Source organism: Gallus gallus, chromosome 2 (genome assembly GCF_016699485.2).
Source record: "Gallus gallus isolate bGalGal1 chromosome 2, bGalGal1.mat.broiler.GRCg7b, whole genome shotgun sequence".
NCBI lineage: Eukaryota > Metazoa > Chordata > Aves > Galliformes > Phasianidae > Gallus > Gallus gallus.
The window spans coordinates 97,924,162-97,951,767 of NC_052533.1; the positions used below are offsets into that span (position 1 = coordinate 97,924,162).

Consider the following 27,606-nt stretch of genomic DNA (forward strand, 5'->3'; position numbering starts at 1 on the left):
GCTGCCTGGAGCTGGTTTGAGTTCCCACTCTTTCTCTCTCTGTGTGCGTTTTCTCTGCCAAGTGGAAAGGAAGACCATGGGCAGTGCGCTACAAGGAATGGAAATCCCATTTCCCAAATGGCTTTTTATTAACCTAGAGAAGCACTGGCCACAAAGGAACTATAAGGAGAATATAAACTAAGAAAGTGCCTCCCATGTGCTATACAGGAGCAAGCTGTTACTTGAAAGTCTCACATAAGCCTGGCGAGTCACATTAATCCATTTTTCAGTTTGGAAATTAAATCTGTTTCTTCGGATAGTTTATAAAAAATGGCCAGAACTTCCATTTTCTCGGAGAAATTAATCAAAATAAAAGTTTAATTTTATTCTGAGAAAATATAAGCAGTAATGAACAACACTCTACTTGTGTTCAGTTTTTTCCAGAAGTATTCTTTTGTCTTCAGAAATGGAAACAGCCACTGCTCCAATCAGTTGCACAACTCTGCAGAGCGAGATGATATATGGAGAACATTTTTGTCCAGGCTGTAACAAATTCTCAATTGGTCGGTTTGGCTGTTGCTTTTTTTTTTTTCAAGTCACAACATCAGAAAGCGCCTGTGAGAACAATAGAAGACATAATGTGTACAAAGACATTTTTACCACACTGGTTTTTATGACATTTGAATGCCATGAATGAATGAAATCAGCAGTGCTGGGGAGAGCGAGGATGGATCCTAGAGCATACATGAGATAAAGAAATACCTTCAGCCCCCATTTTCCTTGCTTCCAGATGAATACTATCAGCATGCAAGCATTAGCTGTTCCAGCTGGCACTGCCAGCAGCCTCCTGTAGGGCAGGATCCAGCTCTCAGCACAGGCAATGGAAAGACCCCTACTGGGTTCATTGGAGCTGCAGCAAGCCCCAAGGCCCTGGCTGCAGGAAGAGTCCCACAAAACTGTCTGTGCTCTGAGCAATCCAATCACAAGCACACTTCAAGTGCCAAGAACAAGTGAAGATATGAAGAAGGGAGCATGTTTGAGTCCTTTGCCTCTTTCTTTGATTTGTCCCTCTTGTAATGCCCGAGCTCTGCAGGGTCTGCTCTTCATGTTGTGGTTTTTTTTTTTTTCACATTCTTATTACCTTCTACTTTTCAAACTGCTCTAGGAAAACTGGGAAAACAAACTGCTTCAGAGAGCCACATTTTTGTGATTTTTGTGAAACCGGTGCTCTCTCAAGCAAGCCTCTTCTAGCAGAGAAGTTTTGTGTGGTGTGCGTGTGCATAAGTGCATGTCTCTGCATGTATCTAAAAAATTAAAAATATATGTTTAAAAAGGAGGAAAAAAGTCTATGAAGTCTATGAAGGCCACAAGACCTTCATTTTCACTGTCTGGACTGTATTTGTGGTGCCTATTTCTAGCTAACAGACCTTCAGTGTGACTTATAAGACTAAAACAAAATCGTTCCCAAAGTGCACCTCTCAGGCACTGTGCCTACCTAAACGAGGAGGAGCAACAGAGCACAGACCTCTGAGGCAACCTGCAGCACCTCACAGATGAGTCTCACCATCAGAGCCACAGTTTGCAGGTGAGCATCACCACAGGCACGGGCCTGAGAAACTAAAAACAGACTTCATGTCCTTGAAAATAATTGTTATATTCCACAGGCTCAACTTCTCCCTCAAATAGCTGAAGCCAAAATAAGATGTCATATAGTGTATTTCTATGTGTCATAGAATATAGAATCATAGAATGGCCTGGGCTGAAAAAGACCTCAAAGACCATCTAGTTTTGACCCCCCTGCCGTGGGCAGGCAGGGTTGCCAACCACTAGACCAGGCTGCCCAGAGCCACATCCAGCCTGGATCAGACAAGATCTGTGGTGATCTTGTGGATTTCAGCTTCAGCTGGGCATGTAGCAAAACCTCTCTCCAAAACTTCACTTGTTCTGATGAACTTGTCATGGACAATCCACAAATAGAAACCTCACAGACCTGTGATTCCTTGTGAATCAGTCACTCCACTCTTTTCTGATAAATCTTTACATCTCACTCCTTTGCCACATTCAAAAGAACATACTGTCTTCTAAAAAACGTAATTTAGCCATCAGCTAATCACAGCTGTGGCACTGCCAAAGCATTACAGGGTGAAAGGGTGCTACCCCATTCCATTTTTCTCCATAGCATAAAGCATCCCATATGCTCGTGGCCCCCCACTCTTTCCCATCATGTCTCTCCTTTAAATGTCTTTCACCACAAGACTGGCATTGGCTGCCAGCTAATCAGCCTGCACCTTAGCTAGACAAGCACCATGCTGATATGCCATGGTCTTTTAAGTGTCATGCAACAAGCCCCACGAATTAGTTTTCTTTCTATTTTAATACTTTTGTAAAGAGCCTCAGCCCCAAAGTATATTTTCCATCAGGTTAGTTTCCTAAATGACCACTTCCTGCGCATTTTCTGCTGCCTTCCTTCTTTAAATGCTTTTGCCCCTATGTTATTTATGAGAATACAGAATCACAGAATCATTAAGATTAGAAAAAACCTTTAAGATCACTTAGTCCAACTGTCAGTATGGCTGAGATGTCTTTGTAAATGACGTTTAAATGACTTTATACTCACATTAAGCACATACCCTGCCCCAGGAGCCCAAGTTCACGAAGTCACAGTTGGATTGGTTAATATAATTTTTAATGGGCATGGATGTGACATGCTGCTTAGATCAAAGAGCAAGGAGCTGTTATTTGTCACTGCTTCCTGTTACAGCAACAGTAAATGCAGAACAGGGGCACAGTAATGAAACAAGTAGGAGTAAGCTGGGCACGCTATCAAAAAAATATTGTGCATCAGTTTGAAAAATCCCATGTCCTTAAAATATTACAAAATAAAAAAGGCGAGTAAAAGACAAAGTATAGTCTGTGTTGTTTTTGGAAAGTTCTACTGTGCCTGGGTCCACTGGGTATTGATTTCATTTCATTTCATTACCACATCTGAAGCCATGCTGATAGTAAATCACAAGCGGAGCCTAATTTACAAAGTTGGCTGATGGAGCAGTAAAGTTATTCCCCTTTCTGCTTATGAGAAGCTGTTAGTGATGCTGCTGGGGGGGATGTCCCTTCCCAGGGGACAAATCTCACACTTCTTGGACAGATGATTTTTTGCACGCTCCTCTTGCAGATCATTTTATTGCTTGATTCAAAGATGGTAGAATAGGTTATGTTCACAGGAAAAAAAGCCTCCCCTTCAGAATGTTGCTACTTTGATATAATTACAGTTCAAAACTGCTCATTGTTCATTACTGTGTACTCTTCATTACAGTGGCATTGGCTACCTCTTACATCCTGGGTGCACATTTTCGTTATCTCCTGACTTGTTGCTTCCTCAGGTGAGATAGTAGGCTGGATACGTTGAGGGACCCTACAGAAACACATACAGGGCTTTGAAGGGACATACACCTAACAACTAGCATTAGCAGAGGGCTTACATAAAGAGAGCCTTCCTACACAGCTGCCAAACAAGCAAGACTCTTTGAGCTGGCTGCTTCTCAATAGGCAAGACCTCCCTAAAGCCATCCACTGCTCAGCCCAGCCATGGGGCATCTCACTTTTCTGTGTGCACTACCTTTCACATGTCATAAAATCATAGAATGGCTTCAGTTGGAAGGGACCTCAAAGATCATGTAGTCCCAACCTCCCTGTCGTGGGTAGGGTTGCCACCCACCAAATCAGACAGTAGAATAGAGTGCCCTGGGCTCCCATCCATCCTGACTTTAAACACCTTCACAACTTCTCTGGGCAGCCTGTTCCAGCACCATGTGATACCATGGCCTGGTATTACTGGTTTGCAGCCCAGCATTATCTCACCCATCATTCTGGCAAAATCTTCCATTAGCAGAGGCAACCAGCATGCACATACATGATGTGCTTCAAGAGTCCCCAAGACTCGTAAGTGCAGGTGCTGTACTGCATCTAGGTGAACATCACTGTCTTCCTTGGCCATTGGATCTGTTTTCCCTTTCAGAACCTGAAGGTAAAGAAAATCTACTTCGGTGTCTTGGCCACTATCAGATTGTTACTGGCAGCAAAAGTAACTTTGATTAGTCTTGATCCTCTCTTAATCTTGATCCTCTCTTAAAAACAGCCGAGTACACAAACAATGTTTCCAGCTGCATTAGGTCTACAGCATGAATTGTTCCTTCATACACACTGGTGACAAACACTTCTGTGGCAACTACAGGAATGGGTTGAAGATGAGCAACAAACATTGGGGAAGGGTATTTTCACAGCCATACCCAGCTTAACTTGTGTTCCTGGGCACCTGTTTCATGAAGGAGCTTATTCTCCTTTGTGCATTTCTCACCAGGTCATTGACCAGATATCCACTCACTACAGCCTTGTAGAGACCACCACCAAGTGCTCTGGAAACTGTCCCTTCTGACCTGAAAAACATTTGTTTGAAAGAACAAGTGTTGTAACTCTGAGAATCCAAAGCACCAGAGCTCGCATTCTGACTCACCACTACTTGTTTCTGTCTCAGCTTCCTCCCTGTATAAGCGAGGAAGATTAAATTTATTCTTCCTTCTCAAGGGAGCTGGAAAGAGTCATTGTTGTTTGTATTTCTTTTTAATCACTCAGCGTGTAAACACTTTAGCTTAAACCATTCAAAACTCAGTTACATTGATTTTCTCAAAATTTTCCAATTTGTTACACATTCTTTGTCATAGGACACTACAGCTGAGCCCACGGACATAAACAAAAACCAGAAAATAGGATGTTTGTGAGCAGTGGGCAGTATAAAACAAAGCCCGGCGCTCAAACTCAGACAAAAGTTGTTAAGGTGTACAGCTCTTAAGAACATGTGTTTGCACGACCAGGATGAAAGACTCGGGGTGACTGAGGTCCCTGGGTGTGCTCAGCGCAGAGCAGAGGAGCTGAGGGGAGGCCTGATGGCGGCCGCAGCTCCTCACAGGGAGCGGAGGGGCAGCGCTGAGCTCTGCTCTGTGTGACAGCGACAGGGCCCGAGGGAACGGCATGGAGCTGTGCCAGGGGAGGGGCAGCTGGGGGTTGGGGACAGGTGCTGCACCAGAGGGCGGTGGGCATGGAACGGGCTGCCCAGTGGTCACGGGCCCAAGTGCCAGAGTTCAAGGGGCGTTTGGACAGTGCTCTCAGGCATAGGTTAGGATTTTGGATGGCCTGTGTGGAGCCTGGAGTTGGACTCGATGGTCCTTGTGGGTCCCTTCCAACTCACGACGTGCTGATTCTATGGCCATGGGAAAACGTACGGAGTGCAAAATCAAAGGCGGCAACTCAGACGCCTGTTCTTTAAAACGTCTAATTTATGTGGAGAACCGCGGCCAAAACGTTTCCTCTCCTCGACTTCTGTCCCCCTGCCCACAGCGACACACAGCCGCACCGTACCTGCCGAGAACCACACGGCAGCACTCGGCCCGCCCCAACACCGCCCGCCCTCCCCCACAGCGCACCCTCCCGCGCCCCTACCCGCCCCCGCCCGGCGGCGGACACCCCACGGGCCGTCCCTCCAGCCCGCCCTCCACCCCTCCCGGCGGCGGCAGCGCGGGAGTCCCCACCTCCCGACCCCTCCTCCTCCCGCTGGAAGGAGAAATATGAAGCGGAGCCGCCGCCGGGCTTCGTGGATACGGGTGAGGAGGCGGCGAGCGGAGCCCGAGCTCAGGAGCGAGGGACGGGTTCCCGAAGGAGAGGCGGTGTGCCCCGGCCGCGCTGCCGCCCCGCCAGCCGCCCGCCCCCTAGCGCCGGCCATGGGCTGCCCGGCGCGGCGCTGAGCGCGGCACGGCCCGCTGTGCGCGGTCGCGGCCCCGGCACGGAGCGCGGAGATGTTCGTCCCGTACGGCAGCCTGATGCGGTACCTGTTCCCGGCCCTGCTGCTGCACGGTGAGTGCGGGGAGCCCGGCGGCTGCGCGGGTGAAGACGGGACGCGGGTGGTGCTCTCGTCCTGCGGCGTGGGTCCGGCTGAGGGGTAGGAGCGCAGCCACGCGGACCTCGCCCGCTTCGCCTCGTTGGTGGATAAAACTTCGGAGCAGCGGGGTGCGGCGAAGCCATAGGGCGAGCGGCCGTGCCTCTGTCCCGCTCGGCCGGGCACCTTGCGTGCCCGTGGCTTTGGGACGGAGCGGCTGGACGGGCAGCTGGCACAGTCCGACCCTGCCGGACTCTGCCTCACCTGCGGCCGAGGAGGAGCTTTGCGGCCGGGAGGTGCGTTTGGCGGCGCGGGGCACCGGGGACTCGGGGTGTCACTGCCTGCTGTTCTGCTAAGCCACGGACTGACGTGTCTCCGACACCCCAGGCAGGCAAAAGTTTGGTGCCGTGTGTATTTAAACTTGTGTGGGCTGCACGCAGCGCGTACATCCAGCTCGTTTGTCTAGAATCCCGATGTTCTCCAAGAGCGACTTCTGAAAGGGAGGCTATTTAATTAGCTGCTTCGGTATGTCTAACATTTGGCAGCCAGATTTGAGAAATCCAGGAGAGACATCGTTCTCCAAGAGTGACTCAAACTCCTCAAGTCACAGCATCGTTTGGAAGCCCATTCTTAACACGAGAGTACTTTGTAGCATCCATACTTCTTCAGTTAAATTTCCTAGGACCCCGAGCTGCCTTGTAAAAAGAGGAATTTGCTTTAGCTGTTAGAATGCAAGTAACCTACATGGATTCAGGGTGAGATCTGTGAGCGGGGATAAAGGTTTCAGAGCTATTCCTGGGATTGATTTTGTGGAGCGGGGATTGCCTCTCTCTGTGTTTGTACAAGTGCTAAGCACACAGATGGTATTCAATAAATAATAAAGAGCATGGACTTCTGATTGTGTATTTTGTTTCGAGAGACAAAGAGTAAAAGACCTTGTTCCCCAGGAGGGGGCTTTATACCCTTCTCACAGCTCAGCAATGAAATCCAGAGAGAGCATAAATGTGTTTAGTTAAGCCAGACCCGCTGGGACACCGAAGGTGTTTCTTAAAACTCTTGTGATCCGAGATGTAAGAGTGAAAATGGGAGGCTTGGAGTTTAGAGGGTAAGGAGAGGAGGTGTAATTACAGGGTTGGACTCCCCGGCTCATCTGCTTGGAATTACAGAGCAGTGCTGAACCCTGGCTGGAGCGGGAAGCAAATCAAGGCTGATGATCAGATCAAAACAGCAGCTGCCAAAAGAGCATGAAGTAGGAAAATAGTCTATTTTTTCCATCTGTGGTTATGTTTCACCAAATAAAGTGTACCTGTATTCTTGCAAAACGGTGCAGCTCGTTGGCTTGTGTGTAAACATCTACACCTCAGCGAAGTAGCAGTGCACAGTTTGGATCTGAGTTTCGAGCGTGGGGAAGTTGCCACCCTTAAAAGCTTGAAGCCATTGGTGTCATACAGTGGACTGAAGTTCAGCCAGTCTATTTGCGCTTACCCTGTTAGCTTTAACTTGGTCTGGAGCTTTCTCTGTGTGCCGTGGAGTCAGTAGGAGCATCCTTCAGCCAGTGGCCAGCCTGAGCTGGTGATGTGTAAGAACAGCCAGCAGTCCCAAGGGATTGCAGCGCTAAGCCTCTTTACAGCATGTCATGTTGTCTTCAACGTTTCTATTGCACCTGGCAAATTAAGGGTTAAAAGTGAGCGATAGGGTGTGTGTGTGTGTGTGTATTTAGGGTTTAAAGCTTTATAAAGCAAGTTAGAATGTCCTGCAAGACTAAAGCTTATGCTTTCATTATGTTAAGAAATGCCTACTTTAACGTTGCCCAATTTCTATTTGGAAAAACTTGTGTTCCTTAGTCAAAATAAAACCTGTGCAATATCATAAGAGGTTTGCAGCTGGAAGTTGTCCATTATCGCTGTTTTCTTTGCTTAGAGAGAAAGCCACAGAAGTTTCAGATGTCAAAAGCTAAGATCGTTCAGCTCCAGAAAACCTGATTAATAGGAGTCACCTCCAAGAGGGTTCAAAACAAATTTGGCTAATTTCTTTTGGAAATGTAAACTTTTTTTTAACAAGTACAGATGCTAAGAAGAAACTTCAGCTTATTTCTGATTATGTTACTGCTAGAATAGTGAATTAGAAACCCTAACTTAAACAATTTGTTGATAACATCGTGGAAATAGCCCTAATAAAGATGAAGACGGGACTGCTGGGCTTTTCAGAGCAAGACTGTTTATGCTTTTAAAAGTTCACTGGCAATATCGCTTAAATTTGTGTTTAATTTCAAAACCTGTTTATGGAAAATAAGTAAGTATATACGATGTAAGTACCCATGTCTGTAAAATGGACCAAAATTGCACTCCGTGCTAGAGGCGTGTGAGATCTGTTCCCTCTGTAACATGCTTCATTTGGCAATCTGGAAGACAATGAATAAAAGAGTAAAAGGGGGAGTTAGCAGGGAGAGATAGACTCAGTTTTATTCACAACTTCATCACCGTAAATTTGATTTCAGCCATCCTCCATAGCTTAGCTGTGGGCTTCCAGAGGGAGGAGATGGTGGTGGTGAGCAGTCTTTGCGCTCTGTAGTGTGTGTAGGAGATGGGCTGGTGAGCGATGGAGCCCAAAACTGGTGCACGGGATGCTGATGGCAAGTATGCCCAGCAGTTTAGAGCAGTAGTGTTTTATTTATGGACATAGTGCTCTAAGTAGGGCTGCTGGAGGGTGCGATGGCCCATGGCAAGCTGGCTAGCGCTGTCTTTGCGCGGACGCAAGGCCCACCTGAACAAACAGCCGCCCCGTGTGTGGAGGATGGGCCGTGGCCTGCAGGCCGCACGGCAGTGTGCAGATGTCTGTGATGGAGACCAGATGTCGGCTTCAAAGGGGGCCAGACCCAACTACTGTCGAGGTTGGATTGCACTTCAGCACAGGGCTGCCCCACGTGGAGGTGGGCTTTAATTAACCCTCTGTGGCTCTGGAGGAAAGCATGCCCACTGGGCAGAGGTGGCTTTACTATTGGCATCGGGAGCGGCGGGGAGCCGAATTAACAGCCAGGTTCACACTTAGCAGAGCATCCCAGCTACATGGCTGCTCGGTGCAGGGTCCTCTGATCTCCTCCAAGCAAGGACAGGGCTGTAAGATAGCAGAGAGTCTAAGCCTGAGGCAGCTGGCCTTGAGGAGCTTCTTTCTAGCTCTGCCATCACAGAATCACAGAATGGCCTGGGTTGGAAGGAACCTCAAGGATCATGAATCTCCAACCCCCCTGCTGGGCAGGGCCACCAACCTCCCCATTTACTAGACCAGGTTGCCCAGGGCCTCATCCAACCTGGCCTTGAACACCTCCAGGGATGGGGCATCTACAACCTCTCTGGGCAGCCCGTTCCAGCGCCTCACCACTCCCCTGTAAAGAACTTCCCCCTAACATCCAACCTAAATCTTCCCTCTTTCAACTTAAAACCGTTCCCCTTGTCCTGCTGTTAAGCATCTAAGTATCTAAGCATCTAAGTATGCTTATCTCCCTCCAGGCTCTTTCACGCTCTGCAGTGCTTCTTTCCCTCCGTGAGGGCACGAGGCTCTTTGGCAGCTGTGCCTGCAAGCCCTGCGTGCACAGGAACATCGGCGGATACCTGTTAAGGGAAGTCATTGTCCTGTCTGCTTTTATGACCAGGAAATTCAGCTTTCCTTTCCCGGCCCCTTTGTTCACAGCAGCTAATTTAGGTCCTGATCCTGTGAGAGGACCATTTGAAGTTCCGAGCGTAGGGAAAACACTGATAAACACAGACAGCGGCTTGGTAACAGGACATTATATTCCCCACTGTAATTACACAAGTTTGCACTGCAGCCGAAGGCCTGTCACAGGCATTATGTAGCACTCTCCCACATCAAGAAAGAGAGTAATCCAAATGTGTATTTATTTAATTGTGCAGGGCGACTGCCCAGATAAGGAGAGCTATAAACTTAATCCTGCCAATTATCCTTTATCTGTGGTAAAGTTTTTAATGTTTCAAACAAGTTCGAACTTGAAAAGGGCTTGGAGCAGAGCTGCAGCCTGCATGTTCGAATGTCATTGTGTATTTTGCACTTGGACTACCACTTGAGATTGTTTTAATTTGCAGCAGAATGGTGCTCTTCTGGACTTTACAGGGCTGCAAATGAAAGACCGAATGGTTCCTCCTGAGCAATCCCAATCTAAATCCAGTTTTTAGTCCTACTTTTTGTTAACATTTTTCCTCCTGTTGAGCCAAAGGTGAGCCTGCTGAAGGTGTAGTAGCTGGGAGCCCATGTTTTGAAGTGCTCCATTTGGCCATATTTGAAGCCACGGTTTCCATTGTGGTAGAGGTGTTTGTTAATGAAACTGATTTAAATCTGAAGTCTAACCTTTAAGATTATTCAAGCTATACTTTTGCAATCTTGCAAAGTTGAGAACAGAATTTGCCCGTGGTGTCTAGATATGAATTAAAAGATTAGAATTTGTGCTCGAGCACAACACTACTTATCATTATTGATGGCGCAATTGTACATTATTTGCATACTGTTCTTCCAAAAACTGAGCCATTGAGTATAGCAGCTCACAGTTTTTTTCACAGAAATGTTCATGAAGAGCTTTTTGTGAGCAACTTCTGAAGCACGTTTGGGTAACCGGCTGCCAGCAGATCACCCTTTTGAGATCGGTATTTTACTCGCAGCTATGCGCAGAGATCTTTGAAGAACTTGAAAGTAACCCATCTTACCTTCCAATTATTTTATCTGCAGTGGTTGTTCCCACATCAGATAGAGGTTTATGGGTGAACCCCAGAGCTTGAAGCCCCCGCCTTATCAGCACCTGGTGCAGAGGGTGCTGCCAGCTATGCATTCTCACCTGGCAGCTGCCCACACCTCGCTTTCCCACTCCGATGGTTGTTGACTCTACCTCTCTGACGCTTGATCTATGGGGCACTGAAGGGGATTCCCAGCTGGGAGAGGGAGCTGCAGCACCTTGTGTACTGTCTTCGATCCAGACTTTGGTGCTAAAGCTGTATTGTGATCTGTGCTGCGAGGTCTTGATTATGAAAGTGAAGATGGTTATCAATGCATCAAAAATACATTTGTTGTTCTTTGTTTTGCTTTTCTAAGAGGCATTTTTATTGGGCTCTGGAATGTTCCTTTTTCTTTTGGACTTGCTGCTGTGAATAGGCAGCCACTGTGGGGAGGGTGATACAATTTATGGCCTGTGGTCATGGTGTAGCCACAGGAAGTGTTAACCAGAGGCTTCACAAAAATGCTGCCATTAGCACCATGCAAAGAATGGGTTTTGAGTCTGTCACACTTTTGAATGATTAGATGGTGGACTGTCTTTTGTGAATGTGCAAGATTCCTTCATTTCACATAAAAAAATTAAAATTATGTGTTGGACCTTGAGTCTGAAATATGTGGCTTATCATGGAGGTTCTGAAGCCTGTCTTCTCTCTGTGCTATAGAGAATAGCAGAGCTGGATCTTTCTGAATGAAGGTAGTGGCTCCAAGTATGTTGCAACCATGCTTGGGCTCCAGAGTGGGCTTTTAAGAGCCGTGAAATTCTTTTCCCAGTTTTGTGAAAGCACGTTTTAATCTTAAGCCTTCCAGCAATGTCCAACTTTGAACATCACCAAACAGATCTTTTACAATGAATGCCATCATCCCCACGAGGCCTCAGTTTCACAGAACGCTTCGCTGTGCACTGCCAAAGGGGAGCAGGGGATTCTGTGCTGCTTTCAGTTGTCTGTAGTGTGGAAATGCACAGGAGACAGTGTTCAGCTTTGTGTCTTGCACAGAAAGTACATCACTAGTCTTTGTGAGAGATTTTTAGGTAACACAAGTGAAGTTAGGGCACCTTTGGATACTAGCATATGTAGTTATAAACAAAAGCGTTGAAATTATGACTCAGTGAGGAAGAAGGCTGTGCTAAATTAATTATTTCCTTACCTCAGCAACACAAACATTGAAAAATGTAGCAAACAAGGTAAGGGTCCCATCATTTCCTTTTAATCTTACACCATAATCTGTGTTCTGATAGTCACGTCCAATGCATGGGATGTTGCCTGGCATGTGTGTGCCTTCTACATCTCTTCCTCAATCTCTACAGTCTTTCTTATGTTCTCGTGCCTGTCTTGACTTAAACTCTTCCCGTCATCATTTGTCACAGTTTGATGGATGAATCCTGAGCACATGCTCTCTTCTCAGATACAGATCTCTGTGGCTGACAATGCAAATCTCACATCCACTGGGTACAGTTTGTTGTTTGCAAGATAGAACTACATCCAGCTGTACTTCCAGGGAGAGCTAAGAGGCCAGCTTACTTTTAAGCAATATCAAAAAGACTCTGCATAATGTCACAGAAAGTTTGACTCCTTTTCAAATACCCCTCTTTTCATTATTTCCTCCAGGGAATAATTGGCAACGTATAATGTGGTTACCACATCTTCTCTTTGTACACATACAAAATGGTATCCTTCTGCAGGAGGATTTTTGCTTGGAGAAATTAAATGCCCAAATATGTTTAAATGAATAAATCATTCATTTTCAAGCACGTCTATAGTCATGAGTCATATGATGTGTTATGAAAAGCACAACAGCCTAAAAGCAAAGTGTGTGATACATATGCCTTGGAAAGAGTCACTTGAACCATTTCAAAACCTCCTCTTAATGGCAGATTTCAAATGCTTAACAACTCCAGGCAAAAATGTAAATTTTCAAAGGGTTTTTCAATGTGAGATAATTTCTTTGCAGAAGGCATCCTGATAGCTGTGTTCCTGCTGAAAGAGTTAGCAGTGATAGCTCCAGCATCCAGCAGGTACCTTGCAGGCTGCATCCTTTCTGACAAAGAGCCGTGGACAGAAGCGCTCCATTAAAGAGAATGAGCTGAATTGTTTGAATGTGTGGAGATGTAAGGATGGGAAAACTTGTTAAAGGAGAAGGTCTCAAATGTTAGCTGTGGTTCATAACAACAGAAATAAGTGCATGGTAGATTTCACCGGACCTGGCTGAACTTGTTCTTCTGGCAGCATGAGGGCCTGTGACATCAACCCCATGCCCACAAGGTTTCAGATAGACCCGATAAGCTCAAGTTTTTGTGAGCTGAGTTCTGTTCCAGGTGAGCTAGGCTGCCAAGAGACGCTGGCTTAGGGCCAGGAGGCTACATCCATGAAAGACTGATGAAAGACCTATCTGCTAAATCCTGCCTCTCAAAAGATTGTCAGCTTCAGGAGAACGTCGTCCTGGTGTGGTCATACTGCTTTGGAAGTGGCCCTGCCATTTCTTGCCACAGAACAACTGTTTGATGCATAAGAGAGACTGCTCAGCATTTCAAAAAGGCCTGAAAAGACTGGCTTTCAGAAAGGAAAAAGTACTGACCCCCAGAAAGTCCTTTAAGTGCATCTCAGATGGCATGCTCAGATATCAAAGCATCTCTCGTCTTTATTACCCTTAGAAAGAAAGGCCATAAATTCTCATTCAGAAGGAAGAATTAGTGGTAAACTGCAACAAAGCTGCTAAATCTGCTAATAAAGGCTGTGAAGTTGAATTCCTTAATCTCATTAAATCACAAGATCATTCAGTGATAAGTACTATTTACATTCAAGTATTTACAGTCATGTTTCTGATCACTCTTTACTCTGCCTACTGGAAAACTCCTTGCCTTTGTTCAGTGTAGAAATTGCTCTTTTTAAATGGGTGACGTGTATTTGTAGTTCTAGCAATGCCATTTTCCCAGGTGTTAACCTAAGTTTATTCCAGAAGACCTAAGACCTAGTCAACATCGTGAGTCACTGACACAGTTTTCTTTTAGCAATAGGAAATGGCGAAGCTTGGAAATGACGTCTATCTAAAAATGAACGATGCTGATTTTCTTGTAAGTTCTGCAGCAATACCATGCACTGTGGGACTGAGCACAGCCTTAACATCAGCCTGAATGACAGACCTTACATTTAGAGGCTGCTCTTCATGCCTCATATTTTGATGTCTGACCTGGGGAATACAGAGCAGGATGTAGTTTGGTGGCATGGACTGCTTAGGGTGATACAAAAGAGCCCAGTTGCAGAGCGGAGTTGGGCAGGAAAGTCATCAGAAAAGACAGGGCAAACCCTAATTCTTACCACTGGGAGCACATGTCATTGAGCCTTCCCTCTCCCCAGACAGCCGGACTGGCTTCCAGGGCACACCCCATATTCTTTTTCTAGCCCAGAGGTTCTTAAATTCCTTTTGGTAAAGTATTAACGGTTTCCCACCCATTATGTAAGGTTCATGTTTTTCACCTCTTAACCTCTAGATGCGTGCTATTCTTTTGATCCATGTTTTCCAACATATCTAAGAGCACTTGGTGCCTAAGAGAGCAAAGGCGCATTCCTCCTGAAGCTCTGTATTCATTTTGTCCAATTAATATGGTGTAAAAAGATCGCTGGTGGGTTTTGTATGTATACATTACTAGAAACCAAAATTACTGTGTGATGGAGACGAAATTAGCTTTTGAAATTCCTTTTCTCCTTTAAAATAAAAATAGCAGAATCGGCCTCTAATTGACCACCTCAGTCATCACAGAGGCTTCCTGTGTGCAGAGGCTTTGCTTTTAAGATCTGTTTTTCCCTTGGCTTTCAAGAGTAGTCTTTGTTTGCAAGTTTAGTATAGAAGTGTTCAAATTAGAGGGGGGCTGAAACCACAAAGTTTATGTCTAGATCTGGATGCAGCTTTCTGGGTGTTCCAAGGCCCAGATTTCTGATTGTCCTGACCAGAGATTAAAGAGGTGTCTGTAAAATTTAGCTCTAGAGCCACATCACTGGGTGTAGAAATGGAGCACTTTGGTTCAAGCCCTCGTGGAGTTACAGAGAAGAAGAGCGTTGCGTGTTTTTTTTTTTTATTTTTCAAATGAGACAAGAAATGTAGCCTCTTCTTTCCCAGACACGTAACGTTGTGAACAAGTGTCATTCAACACAAGATGTTCACAACCGCCTTTATCGTGTTGAAGGCTCCCTTACTGGGACCTCTGGATAACTTCTGCTTTTCTATTGCAGGGCTGGGAGAAGGTTCTGCTCTTCTTCATCCGGACAGCAGGTCCCACCCCCGCTCCTTAGAGAAGAGTGCATGGAGGGCTTTCAAGGAGTCACAGTGTCATCACATGCTGAAACACCTCCACAATGGGGCCCGCATCACTGTGCAAATGCCTCCCAGTATAGAGGGACACTGGGTCTCTACCGGGTAAGGGAAGATCAAACTAGGTGCTTGAGTGGTGTATGTGGAAGAGAAAAGAGGAAGGAAACGAAGAAGAAAGGATGAAAATTCCCACTTTAACAAGCAAGGAAACTAATTTCTTTAATATGGGGATACTTCAAATTCCAAATGCTTTATAATAAGCTTATGTATAAAAGAAGAAGGAGCTGTGTTATGTACATTGGAATAGTGTACTATAAAACTGTCTTGATGAATCAATTTGTAGTCTGGATTTTAAACAGCACACTGTGAAGTATCTTTAAACCTCTTTCTGAATAGAAAAGAGACCATCAAGTTGCCAAAATGCTTATTCAAATGTAACATTATACTATCTTGGACTGCATGCATTAGATCCATTGAATGGATCCTTATTTTCAGAGTGTTTGTCTAGCACAAGTTAGTTTTTTTAGCAAATGAAATTAAGAAGCTGTATTTCACCAGCTCTTTTCCTCTCCATACATGATAACTTTTAATTCAGAGAGCTATTTTGCTTGCATGTCTCAGCAGGTAATAGTTGCCCATTTATTTCAAGTGAGTTGTAGTAGGAGAATCCTGGGCTTTTTAATAGAATGTATTTACATTAAGCAGTGCAGTTGAGAAAAAAGGGGAACAAGTTTGAAGGTACAAAAGGACTTTCTAGAGAAACTGGTATTTAACTGCTATTTACACCTTAGGTAAAACAGAAAAAAAGTACTTATTAACAAACCTCAATACTGCATGGTATAAATTCTGTTCAAACACGAGATTTGCATTAACTGTCAGAAGTTTGCATTAACTGCCACCCCTCTTGAAACGTTGAGTGGGAAGGCTGAGGAAGAGATCCTACAGGTCTCTGCAGAACAGCCAGGCAGTACACTATGGTGAAGCCTTTGCAGCAGCTGCAGGAGCCAGTTCCTTGTCCTGTTCTGTGGATATTTGGCATTTCACTTTCTGATGTTATCAGTGCTTTTGCTAAATCTACCTGTGACTTTTTTCATAAAATTACTCACATGGTAGTCCTTAGACAAAAAGGAAAAGTGAAATATGACTCAAAGTATTTCATTTTACAGAGAGTAAACCCTTAGGTAGATACAATCACCGTGAAACAGTATATTACTATAAAGCAGGGGAAATTCTTGGTGAATTGGCAGATCGTAGTTACCTAGTTCCTATTTACTTCATTTCAGAGGGACATGAGTACCCAGATAGCTCTGGACCCGTGCAGTGTTGCTCATTCTTGTCACCTGTAGTGTACGTGATGTGCCACTTTGCTAAAATTTTGTTTCTGTCTTCCCACAGCTGTGAAGTCAGAGCAGGTCCAGAGTTCATCACAAGGTCCTACAGATTCTATCACAATAATACATTTAAAGCATATCAGTTTTACTATGGTGGCAATCGCTGCACTAACCCTATCTACACATTAGTTATACGTGGCAAAATTCGTCTCCGCCAAGCATCCTGGATCATCCGAGGGGGTACTGAAGCTGATTATCAGCTGCGCAACATACAGATCATAAGCCACAATGAAGCAGTAGCCAAAAAATTAAGTGAGTTGGTCAACAATACATGTCCTGGATTTATACCGGAAGATAGTCCCTGGGAGCAGGATGTGAGCTATGATTTGCTCAGAGAAGAGAATGGCTGTGAATGCACCAAGGCTCTGAATTTTGCCATGCATGAACTCCAGCTGATCCGGGTGGAGAAGCAATATCTGCATCACAATTTAGATCACCTCGTGGAGGAGCTATTTCTTGGAGACATTCATACTGATGCTACCCAGAGGAGGTACTACCGACCCTCCAGTTACCAGCCTCCTCTTCAAAATGCCAAGGTATGTATGTGTATATGGCATCCTGTTAAGTTACTAGTGACGAAGCTCACATTATTCAGCTCCTCTGAATCAGTGCACTAGTGTAATCTAAAATGCAGATGTGGTTCTAAAATAAGAAATGGATGGTGGCTTTACAGATGATGCAGTCAATTACAGAAAGATCACAGAGCATATTTCAGGAAAGTAGTACCTCTTTTGTGGTTTATGAGACTGCATCAAATGCATGGAAAGTAGTCTGATGAGCTAAGGCCATTAAAGGCCACTGTGAGTCTGAAAATGGTATCGAAGATCTCTTGCAGAGGTGGCTGGGACTGTGGCTGAAGGCTAGCAGAAGAGAAGAAAGAAAGAAAGTTTGATGCAGGACTGAGAAAGGGCTAGAGAAACAGGCATCGGTGGATGCTTGTATAGCTGCAGGAGCATCAGGAAGAGAGGAAGTCAGATTGTATCAATATATGGAATCTGGGTGATCTGAGAGAGAAAAAGAGGAAATTGGAAGGCAGAGACATGAAAGGGACAGCATGAAGGGAAAAAAACAGATGGACTGTGCAGGTCATGGATCCAGAAGCAGGCACACACATTAATGAAATGAAAAACAGGTGAATTTAGAATGGGTCTCTAATTCCTTTTGATAATTCAGTTTTCAGAGGAGCTTCAAAGTGCCTTCAGTTTCATTGGGAACTGATCAACTCGTGGTAAGTTAAATAAAAATCAAACAGGAAGAGTAGACATTGATGGACTGTAGCAGGAGGTCTGTCTGTACATCTTTCCTGATGACATTTCAAAGGAACACCACAATTGGAACCACATTGCAGGCTGCAGTTGCTATCAGTATGTTCCAGCTAGATCCTGCTGCAGGATCACTTCCAGCTAATGAGTTATCACCATTTTTAATCCTCTCAATGTGTGACTGGTTCAAACAGCAACTAAACTTATCAGCAATAGCAGGAAACACAACAAGGGAAAGGAGAGTTTTGATGGAAAAGCCTTAGCTTTCCACTCCATTCAAAACCACCTCGTCCACCCTGTGTTGTGTCTACCTCTTCTGAATATCAAATTTCAGTAGTTCAGGACTTAACGTGATCTGTCTTTAATTATTTTAAAAGCGTGTCCTGGTGATAATTTTAATCCACAACCATCTATGTCTTCATACAAATACTGCTGTCACTTCTTTCATTAGGTTTTCTTCAAGTGGCATGGGACAAATTTGCTTCTTGTTTATAAACATGCATCTTCTCAAAATCGAGAGTTTCAGCAGCAGTAGATGAACCACAGAACATTCCTCATCACAAATTCTGGATTTGGCAGTTCTAATTGTCTTAATTCAAGTAAACACATCTACTTTCTCTTTGCTCATTTGGGATTGAAAGGTCTTTCCTAAATCTCTACCTTAAAAAAAAAAATGTGTAGGGTCAAATTATCTGACTCCAGCTATATTACATCTGTTCAGCAAACATGGTATATCTTTTTCTAACCATGTGAAACAGAGAAAAAAATCTTGATGTAGTTTACCCCGGTGACTATATTTTCAGATCTGTCTGGTCAAGTTTAGTTGTCCTGTTAGGAGCCAATCGATGACACAGTAAATGCCTACATTTCCATCCATTAGCAATTTCATTATAGTAACAACAATCAGGTGTACTGTCAAATGACTTTATGCAATAAGACTTTTGTCCAGGTCTGAGTAATTTTAGGAGGTGTTGGTCAGAGTTTTCCTGCGTGTCTTTTATACTATCATAGAATCACATTTTGCTTTTAAAATAATATTGCCTCTGAAACGTAATGCTCAAATTAAATGGATTATGTCTTGGATAAAGAGGTCTGTTTCTCAAGCCACGTTGACTATATGAACCAGAAGACTTTACAGATATCTGAGAGTACTTGACACTCTTACTTACACTCAAAAAGCCCATTATCTCAAGCATGATACGATCCATTCTGACTTCAATGAGTGACATTATGTGGAAGGTATAAGCAGTCACAATCGATGAGCTGTGATAGCATGAAGGGGGCCTGTCTGAGCCACCGTGCATGCATTTAGCTCACAGCCCCACATGTCGTGGTGGGCAGATCTTGTCCTGAGGTATGTGTGCACTGAAATCAGTGAAAACCTGTGATGTGGGTCACAGAGGAGAATCCCATATTATATGTTTACAAGAAGTGGGGGGTACAAGGGCGTACAAGCCAAGTTATGCATGGATATTCATGAAGTGCAGTTCTTCCTAATAAGAGTTTTGGTAGCCAGTTCTTGGCAGGGGCTGAATCTTGAGGCTGAATTTATGACACTGGAAAGCCATTCATAAGAGTACTATTTATTGGCTACAGGAAGTGCTGCTACTATAGAAAGCAAAAGTTAACTCTGAGTACACCAAAATACACAAAAATTCCAGCTCTCCATGACATAAATTTCATCAAGTTTCATAAATGGAGGCTCCAGGTCCTGACTTTCAGACCTCTTTGTTCAGTTCTAACTTCTGGCAAGTTACTTTACCTCTGTTCCTCCTCAAGCTTTTGTTTGCACAGCCTGGTAAGCTCCTGCAATATATGGTATTATATGTTCCGGATCTGTATTGCTGGGACAATAGTTTCAGCTGTAGCCTTCAGCACAAAGCACAAGAAGGTTGAACACAGACTGAGTGTCCCACAGTGTAGGTTCTCTTCATAATTTTGTTGGGTTCATCTTGTTCTGATTTGGTGTGAAATTTGTATTATCTAGAGAGAAGTTGGACTTGCTGGTAGTAGACATTCTGCGTGGCACAAATAACAAATATCCTTAGAAATGAGCCTTTATATTAGCTGCTTTGAAGGCCTTCTGAGTTTTGGCCTGTACCTACCCATGAAGTTCCCTAGGCCAGAAGGTCCCCAGCCTGGCTGTGGGACTTAGTGTTTGCTGGATGGAGAAAGAATAGTAACAGAGATGGGTTTTTTTTTTTTTTAAAGCACAGGCAAACATACTGCTGGAAGGTTATAACCCCTCTTCTTTGAACTCCTTTCCTTTTCTAATTGTTGCTCCACTGGGACCCAGCTGAAAATGAGTTTAAATGCTAAATTGAGTTTAAAACTACAAGTCACAGACTCCTCTGGAAACTGGACACCATGAATAAATAGAAACGTTAAATCAACGTGTTTTTCTTTAAGGTTTTTGCAGTCATACCAAGAGGTTGGGGAGGCCAGGAAATTACTTCTGAAGTGAATCAGGTGTATTGTGTGGAATCTTTCATTTAAGGCTTTTTTCATTTCCTCTTTATTTATTTTTATTTTATACTTGTAATAAAGACCTGCCTAAAATAAGTTAAGAGGATTCACATTTTGAGTTAAATTTATAGTTAAGCCTCAATATAGAAGAAAGTTCCACCCCGCTCCAGAGTTTACACAGCCTGTAAGTTGGATGCGGTAGCCACATTCATTACTTATGTGGTTGAAATGAATGGTAATTAAAAGCAAATGATTGCTGGATATGCTAGGAATGCCAAAGCCACATGATCGGGACTTTAAACAAATAGAATTGGACCTTCTCCAAACTCCTGCAGTGATTTCACCACAGGGTGGTAAATCAAAAGGGCTGTCCAAAAACCAGACAGCTTTATGCTGAGCTACAAATCTGAATAATTTCACAGATTACCGTATCTCAAGTGTTCATATAAAATCAGGGAGCTTTTAAAAATATCTAATATGTCATCTGCTAAAGCTTTACAAATGCTCTTAGATAAGAGCATACCTTAAACAAATTCCTCTTGTAAAATACATGGAAGTTCCTAAGAGCAGCTGATTAATAGATCGCTGTATAGATTTATCTTAGCAGTCCTCCAGCCTTGCTCAAGGTATGAATTAGAACTTGCTGATGAAGTGGGCTGAAAGTCTTTGATGTGCCTTGATGTAGGGAGTTTGGAAAGGGATTCATGCTAGTGCACGCTCAGGCTTTTTAGCCAACAGGAGAGAGCACGCTGGTGGAAAGGGCAGAGTGGTGGAACTGCTTGGCAGTCATCGCCTGCGTTGTACAAAAAAAAAACACAGATGAGGGCAACACCAAGCCTGGCTGACTGGTCATAAGTTCATACCTTATTTGCAAATTCATACAAGTACTTGTAGGGAAGGAAGTCTTGAATGCATTATTCGTTCAAAGCGCCTGCTTAAAATGCCAGGGATGTTTACAACGGCAGTACTGGGGTGCTGATTTCAAACCTAATTGCCTCAGAAATACAGTTTTGTAAACAAAGAACTCCTTGTGCTGTTTTGTCATCTGACTAACAGGAAAGTTCAGACCATGGCTGTGATGCCAGGATGTTCTGGTTAGATCGTTATTTAGGAGTTAGGCTGGAGCAGTCTGGAACATCACAAGAGTCCTAAAACACGCTAGAATAACCTTCCTTCTGTCTTTGCCGTGCTCAAACATTTGCTGGCCCCGCACTTTCAGTAAGACTTTCCCATGGAAAAGATTCCCAAGCTGTCAGTTCTCTCTGACAAGTTTATTCACCATTGGAAGCTGCCTTTGCAACTAATGCAGGTTCTACATATGGAGGCTAGTGCTTGGATTTTGCTTTAGCCAGGGGGGTGAAAGAACAAAGTGCTCAGGCTTTTTGAGCTTCTGAAAAATTGGGTGTTCATCTCTTTGAAACTCAGTTACTTCAGCTGTAGGGGAATGAGATGTACTGGAGGAGCTCCCAAGCGAATCCAAGAATGAGTGAAGAGATGTTGAACGTGTGAAGAGCCTCTGAGAAATAGGCAAAGGACTATCTCAACCAAAAAGTGTAATTTTGGAGGACAAAACTGCTTTGTTTGCCAGCGGCTTCTAGATTAAGAGACTTCTAGACTTCTGGATTAAGCCAACACTTGAAGGGTTTCTTTTCTTAATTAGTACTGGCGAAAGACTCTTAGGGAAATTATGAGGGGAGCGAAGAAAGAATATCAGAAGAATGTACAAATAGGTTAATTCTAGGGTTATGAACAGCATCATATGTATGATGCGCTTCAGAGATAAGAGAATCAGATCTTCTAACTGAACCTTCCAGAGCTGTGTTGCTTTTAAAACCATATTTCTCTTTGTGGATCACTGTCCGTTCTTCAACTGCAGTAAAAGTCTGCTCCAACACAAATACAGCACCACAGATAAAAATTAACTGTTTAAGCTTGCAAAATAAAAGAAGGCCCTTCAGCAAATATATCTAACTTACTGACACCCTGCTTCTGTTGGTACCTAATTGCAATTACTTCATCTTCTGTGAGCAGCAACAAAGGACTTGCTGGTGATACTGCTGCGCAGTTCAGAAGCTTATGTAAGTTGCTTTCTAAAGGCATAACACAGCTTAACTTTGGAATATCTGTTCCTGAAGATGGACATTCAAAATGTTGCTTCGTGTTTTCCAGGAATTTTTTTTTTTATACTTCCCAAAATATTCATGTCACTATAAATTAGTATCATCTTAGTGGGATAGAGGACATGCAAGTAAGTTCATCTGAGAGAAGGCCATTTTTATCTTCGTTCCCATCTGTTGCGTAGACTAAAGACTTTATACTGGAAAGGAACAAGCAGAGGACTCTTGTTTTTCATTTTGGTTGTATTTCAGTTTTATGCAGGGTTGTGCAATGGAATCAACGTGGTAGATCAGACAGCTGTGTAATGATAGTGCCTTCAGATTCCTTCACTATCTCTCTCTTCATGGGAGTAGTTAATAAAAGCTGTTCCTCAATATCTGAAAATATACAGCACACATTTGTAGATAAGTCCCAACGTATCTCCACCCTCCTTCCGGCATGCAGCTCTTTTGTTCCACACCAAAAGAAATCCCAAACTGACAGCCCTGAAAAGGAGTGTCTGCTCTCCCCAGCATTTCATTTGCTTCAAGATTTTTTAATTAAAGTTTTAAATCTTTGTTATTCTTCATTCCCTTTGGCAGGCTGAATTATAACTGTGTCAACTGTGCTTTTCAACTCCCCAGAGCCAGCCTAATGCACGTTCGCCAACTTCACTTCATATGAGGTCATGGAAAGCCTGCAAATTATCACTTTTGTGGTAGAGGGAGATTGCAGCCATTTGTTAAAGTGCTGTCCTGGTCCGCAGTTATCTAGAGTGGTGGAGGAGTGGAGTTTGATACTACACTGAGCAATTTGTAGAAGTGTCCTTTGGGTTTCAGCTCCTTGGCAGTGTCTTTTCTGAATTTTTAGTTGAATTGACACCTTCTCCTAGCATCCTAGCCAGGCATGCCTTGTTCTAGTTCTTATACGCCCTGCCCATGACACGCAGCATTCAGGTGGGTGTGAGAGATAAGAGCTAAAGCATTTCCTTTCTTCTTAAATGCTTTTCCTCATGGTAAGAATCAGCCCTAACAAGGAATCACTCGACACAAGAGAAACATGAACTTTTGGACAGGTGGAGCCTGGGCTGCCTCATATGCTGGTTAGGAGCGTCTCCGCCTTGCTGTGGGGCTTGTGCTAGCCCTTGCCACCCTCAATACAGTGTAGATGCAACCCATCCTTTTCCAATCACAAACAAGACCATGCATCAGTAACCAATGCAAATCAGTGCTGGCTAAAGGTGGCTTTGTGCCAGCTGGGAACCTTGGTCTTCCAAAGAAGCTTTCCATGCTGCACCTGTACAGACGTGGGTAATAAAACAGCAGCAGCACAGTGTTGTGGAAATACTTCTAATGTCAGCACGTGACAGCTAGGGCAGGATATTGCTAGAAGAACGTGAAATTCATGACTTCACAGGGTATTGTCACTGAGCAGGACAGATAACAGAAGCCCAGCAGACGGAACAGACCCAACTGGCAGTGGTACGGGATAAGGGAGGGATGGGTGCATTTAGAATAGCCACACTGAATATCCATCTGAGTTTGAACAAAAACTGAAAGTTGAAAGGTCCCTAGAGAGACTCTGCAGAAAGAAGCTATAGGTCTGCCAAGGATTTCAGGGTTGGGCTCTGGTTTGACACTAGCATTACTGGGAGGGAAGGAGGGTGAGGAGGAGTCCAAAGATGGCAGAGCCAACCACAAAAAATACATACTGTGGCAGAACTGAATCTGGAATCTCCTAACCAAGTTATGGGTTAGGAAGGATGCGTCCACTATGCAGTGGCTTCAGCTAAAAAGAAAAGATGAGATGATTTCACAAATTCCTCTAGGAAACTGATGTGTAATTTCTTATAAGTTTAAAGGTCTTACAGATGCAAAACTGCTACTGAGAAAACTGCTTGGGTTCACCACTTCTCTGTCAGCTGCTTTTCCTCAGCTTGAGCGAGCTCCAAATAACACCAGTCCCTTGCCTCTCGTAGTACCAGGCCTATTGAAAAAGTTGCTGTACTTTTGGATGGTTTAAGAGCTTACTAGAATACATCACTGCCTGCTAGGCCTTTGTCTTAATATATCTGGTGTGGTTGAATATCAACTGTTTGCCATTGTAAGTGATGACAGAGAGAACTTGTCAGAAAACGGTCACAATTCTTTGTTAAAAATACCCAGAAAGCCCCTAAAAATATTTCTCTCATTTTTTTTAAATAGACATTCACTTATCACTGACCAAAAAAAAAAAAAAGAATACCAGAAAAAGCGTTTTGCTTTGTTTCAGTCTTCCTCCAGACTGTATATTCATTATTTTCATCATTTTAATAAGAATCTGATGAGAAAGTGTCAAATTATTTTTTTTTCCGATCTTTTCTGCTAGGAATGCACTGCATTCTATAGGGAAAACACTGAGTTATAGTTGGAGCTTTGACTGAGATACAGACACATTTTCAGCATAAAAAAAAAAGTATAGATGGGTCAAGAAGAGAGGAAATGTGTTTGAACAGGGTGTTCTGTTGAAAATAACTATATTTTCAACCTCCTGTTTCCTTTTAGTGCCTGTTTGTTCGGTCCCTAAATACAACTTGAGGTACTTCCTGCAGGTCCTCTCCATGATATTAAGCACTGACTTCAGCATCTGCTTTAATCATAAGGGAAGGGTAGATTCTCTATACATCTATTTGGTCCACAGATATTTTGGACACCAACAGGGTCAGAATACAAAGGTGTTCAAACAAAACTAGAACACCTTCCAGAAGGATCTTTCTACGTGCCATCCAAATTCCATTTTACCTCTACAGAGAACACATCCTGATTGCAACAAATACTGTGAATTAATGAGAGGTTAGTCCTAGGCAGCCATAGAATCACGTGGAATTTAAAAAGTAGGGTATGCTGTGAAGGTTTGTGTTTCCGGCTATCCACAGCAATTGGGAAAAAGATCAAGTAACCTCATCCTTGTTTGCTTTTTTTTTTATTAGAAACCTCCCTCCTTGGCTTCCAGAGCAGCCTGGCACTGTTACCACTTACGTTAAGGCAACAGGAGAGAGGGATAAGGAAAAACATTGATGGAAATTTTCAGGTCATAAACTATTTTCTCCCCAAGTACAAGAACTGAGTTTCCAGCCAGAGATTTGGGCTCATTTCAACCCACGTGGCCTCGTGGATTAATTCAGAAGTTGGCTTCAGAGAAGCACCCAGGAGAACGAGGAGTTGGGCCTGCACGGATCAGCTCTGGGAGCTGCTTGGAGGCACCTTCCTTCTGCCCGTCTTTGGACGACAGCCATTTCATGGGCTGTTCCTTTTAACAAGACCTTGGTGTTAGAAATACTGCACTGTACACCTAGGATACCCTCAACATAAAACAGATGTTCATCTTGTCCACTGATCACTTTATTGCTTTCTAGTTTATGTCATGCCCAAATGAGCTTTTTATTGAGTGTACTTAGTCGTGTTTGGACTCAAATGTCCTCTGCCTCTGTTTCATATTTTCTTTGAACGTCTGTTTTTAGAGATTAATCTTTCCTGAGACACATGGAAAGGGAGTGATTTGTAAGGCCTTAGCCAGTGTAATTAAGAGCCAAGTGCAGCTGACCTGAAAAAAGCAACACTGAAAAATACAGTCAATTGATAAGCGTAAATTACACATAATTAAGTCCAATTGTCTCTTAAGAAAACCAGATCTTTCTCATGTTTTGGACAGAAATTGTACTGAGGAATTTTACATGTGGCATATTCTTCCACTGGGAAGTTTGCAACTCTATGGAAGATAGAATCGGAGTGAAAGAGGTTTACATCAGCTTAGGTTCAAGCACTAATCTCAGAGGAGTGATGCATTTGGGGTACAGCCTGATGAGATACCTGAATCAAATTAGTGAGGCACCAGAGTGGAAGGGATACTGCTGCTTCCCCTCCTCACCTCCCCAGCCTCTCCCTGTCCCTGTCGTTCTTCTTGCAGCCTCAGCCACATTATCTGGGTGCATTTCCAGTAACTAAAAGGTAAGCAGGATGAACCTTTATTAATAGCGCAGCCAGCCAGGCCATCATAGCTGGTGCAGTCCTTGGAAATTAGAAGTTATCATAGTTCAGAATACAGCCCACAGAGGTCAAAGAGCCAGATGAACTACAGAGAAGTATTTATACTGCTAGACTTCACGTTGATTTCTTTGAGTTAGCCTGGACCTTCCTTGAGTTTGTCCAAGGAATCCCCTCCACCCACAGCAGTAGCATAAGGAGAGCCATATATTCCTGTTGCATAAGTTTTGCAAGTTTGTGGAAATAACTCATCTTTATGCCTCAGGACATGAGCCCACTCCTGATGAGGAGAAAGGAACTGCTCGCAGTTACATACTTACTTGCATTACGGAGCTCCATGAGCCTTCTACTCACTGTACCACCTGCCACAGACAAGAGGCAGCATGGGGGACCAAGCAGCTGCAGGTGGGGCCTGTCTGCACCTTCTGCGACCTTACTGTGATGGAGAAGGCATGAAACGATGATAATACTCTCTGCCCAGCATCAGAACCTTGGCTCATAATTCAAATGAGTATTGGTAGAGGGGAGAGACAGAACCTAAATTCACTGCTCCAGAAACGGCAAAATGAATATTTATGCTTGGTAGTCCTTCCTGGTTGAAGATCTCCTTCTCATCCATGCAGTAGATTTGGAAAACAACAGAGGAATCCCACAAACGCCCAAGAGTGACCAGGAAGAGAACAGGAAGGTTTTCTGTTTTTCTTCAGATTTTGAAGAAAGGCGACAGAAGCATTTATTCCTGTAACGCTGTCTTTTCCCCATCTTCTTGCTTTCCATCATGCTAGTGGGGCAATCTCAATGATAAAGCTTATTAGTTCTTACAGCATTAGAGAGCTGTGGCATTCTGCTGCTCCACTGTGGGACAGCAACACTGCAGGAACAAGTGTGAGGTAGGCACTTGGCTCAGCTCAGGTATCTGAGCAAGGACACCACCAAATTTTGTATTCTGTGAAACCAGGCCACTTTCCAAAGAAAGAGACTTGACATCCTCCAAAGGAAGGCAGAGTTCCACAGACCAGTTTGATAAGTCCCGAACAAGACGGTAGATTAAACCTGGTGAGTCTGTTGTAGACAAAGAGAAAGGAGGACACTGGACTGATGTCATATTGTGCTTGAAAGTTTGTTGCATTAAGCTACATTTGATTTATTAATTTATTTACCTGCTTACGACACCTAAAATTTCTGCCTGCTTTCTGACAGCTCAAATTTTTAACGTCCTACCAGTCCTGCCTTCCCACCAGGTGCTCAATCACTGGTTCAGGCCATGACTTAGCATTTCTGCTACATTTACTCAGTTAATATTCTTTGTACTTACGGTCTTTCTATCCATTTGCAGATGCTGAAACATGAATTTAAAAATTACTTAACAGGCTCCACAAAGG

At 43.8% G+C, this 27,606-nt stretch overlaps 2 protein-coding genes across 2 annotated transcripts in view; one reads left to right on the forward strand and one right to left on the reverse strand.

Moving 5' to 3' along the window:
- Positions 1-605: 605 nt before the first annotated feature.
- The window catches only part of LOC121109849 (translation initiation factor IF-2-like), a 31,353-nt gene continuing 4,352 nt past the window's right edge, over positions 606-27,606 (reverse strand). Inside the window, exons 3-5 of the mRNA XM_046937944.1 lie at positions 5,562-6,367; positions 4,334-4,412; positions 606-3,997 (exon numbers count right to left, since the gene is read on the reverse strand). Coding sequence (XP_046793900.1) covers positions 3,650-3,997; positions 4,334-4,412; positions 5,562-6,367 — 1,233 coding nt within the window. The 3' untranslated portion in view covers positions 606-3,649. The remainder of the gene's footprint in view (positions 3,998-4,333; positions 4,413-5,561; positions 6,368-27,606) is intronic.
- APCDD1 (APC down-regulated 1) overlaps positions 5,631-27,606 on the forward strand; it is a 30,863-nt gene continuing 8,887 nt past the window's right edge. Inside the window, 3 exon segments of the mRNA NM_001012941.2 lie at positions 5,631-5,883; positions 14,908-15,091; positions 16,382-16,913. Of these exon segments, the coding sequence (NP_001012959.1) occupies positions 5,826-5,883; positions 14,908-15,091; positions 16,382-16,913 (774 nt within the window). The 5' untranslated portion in view covers positions 5,631-5,825.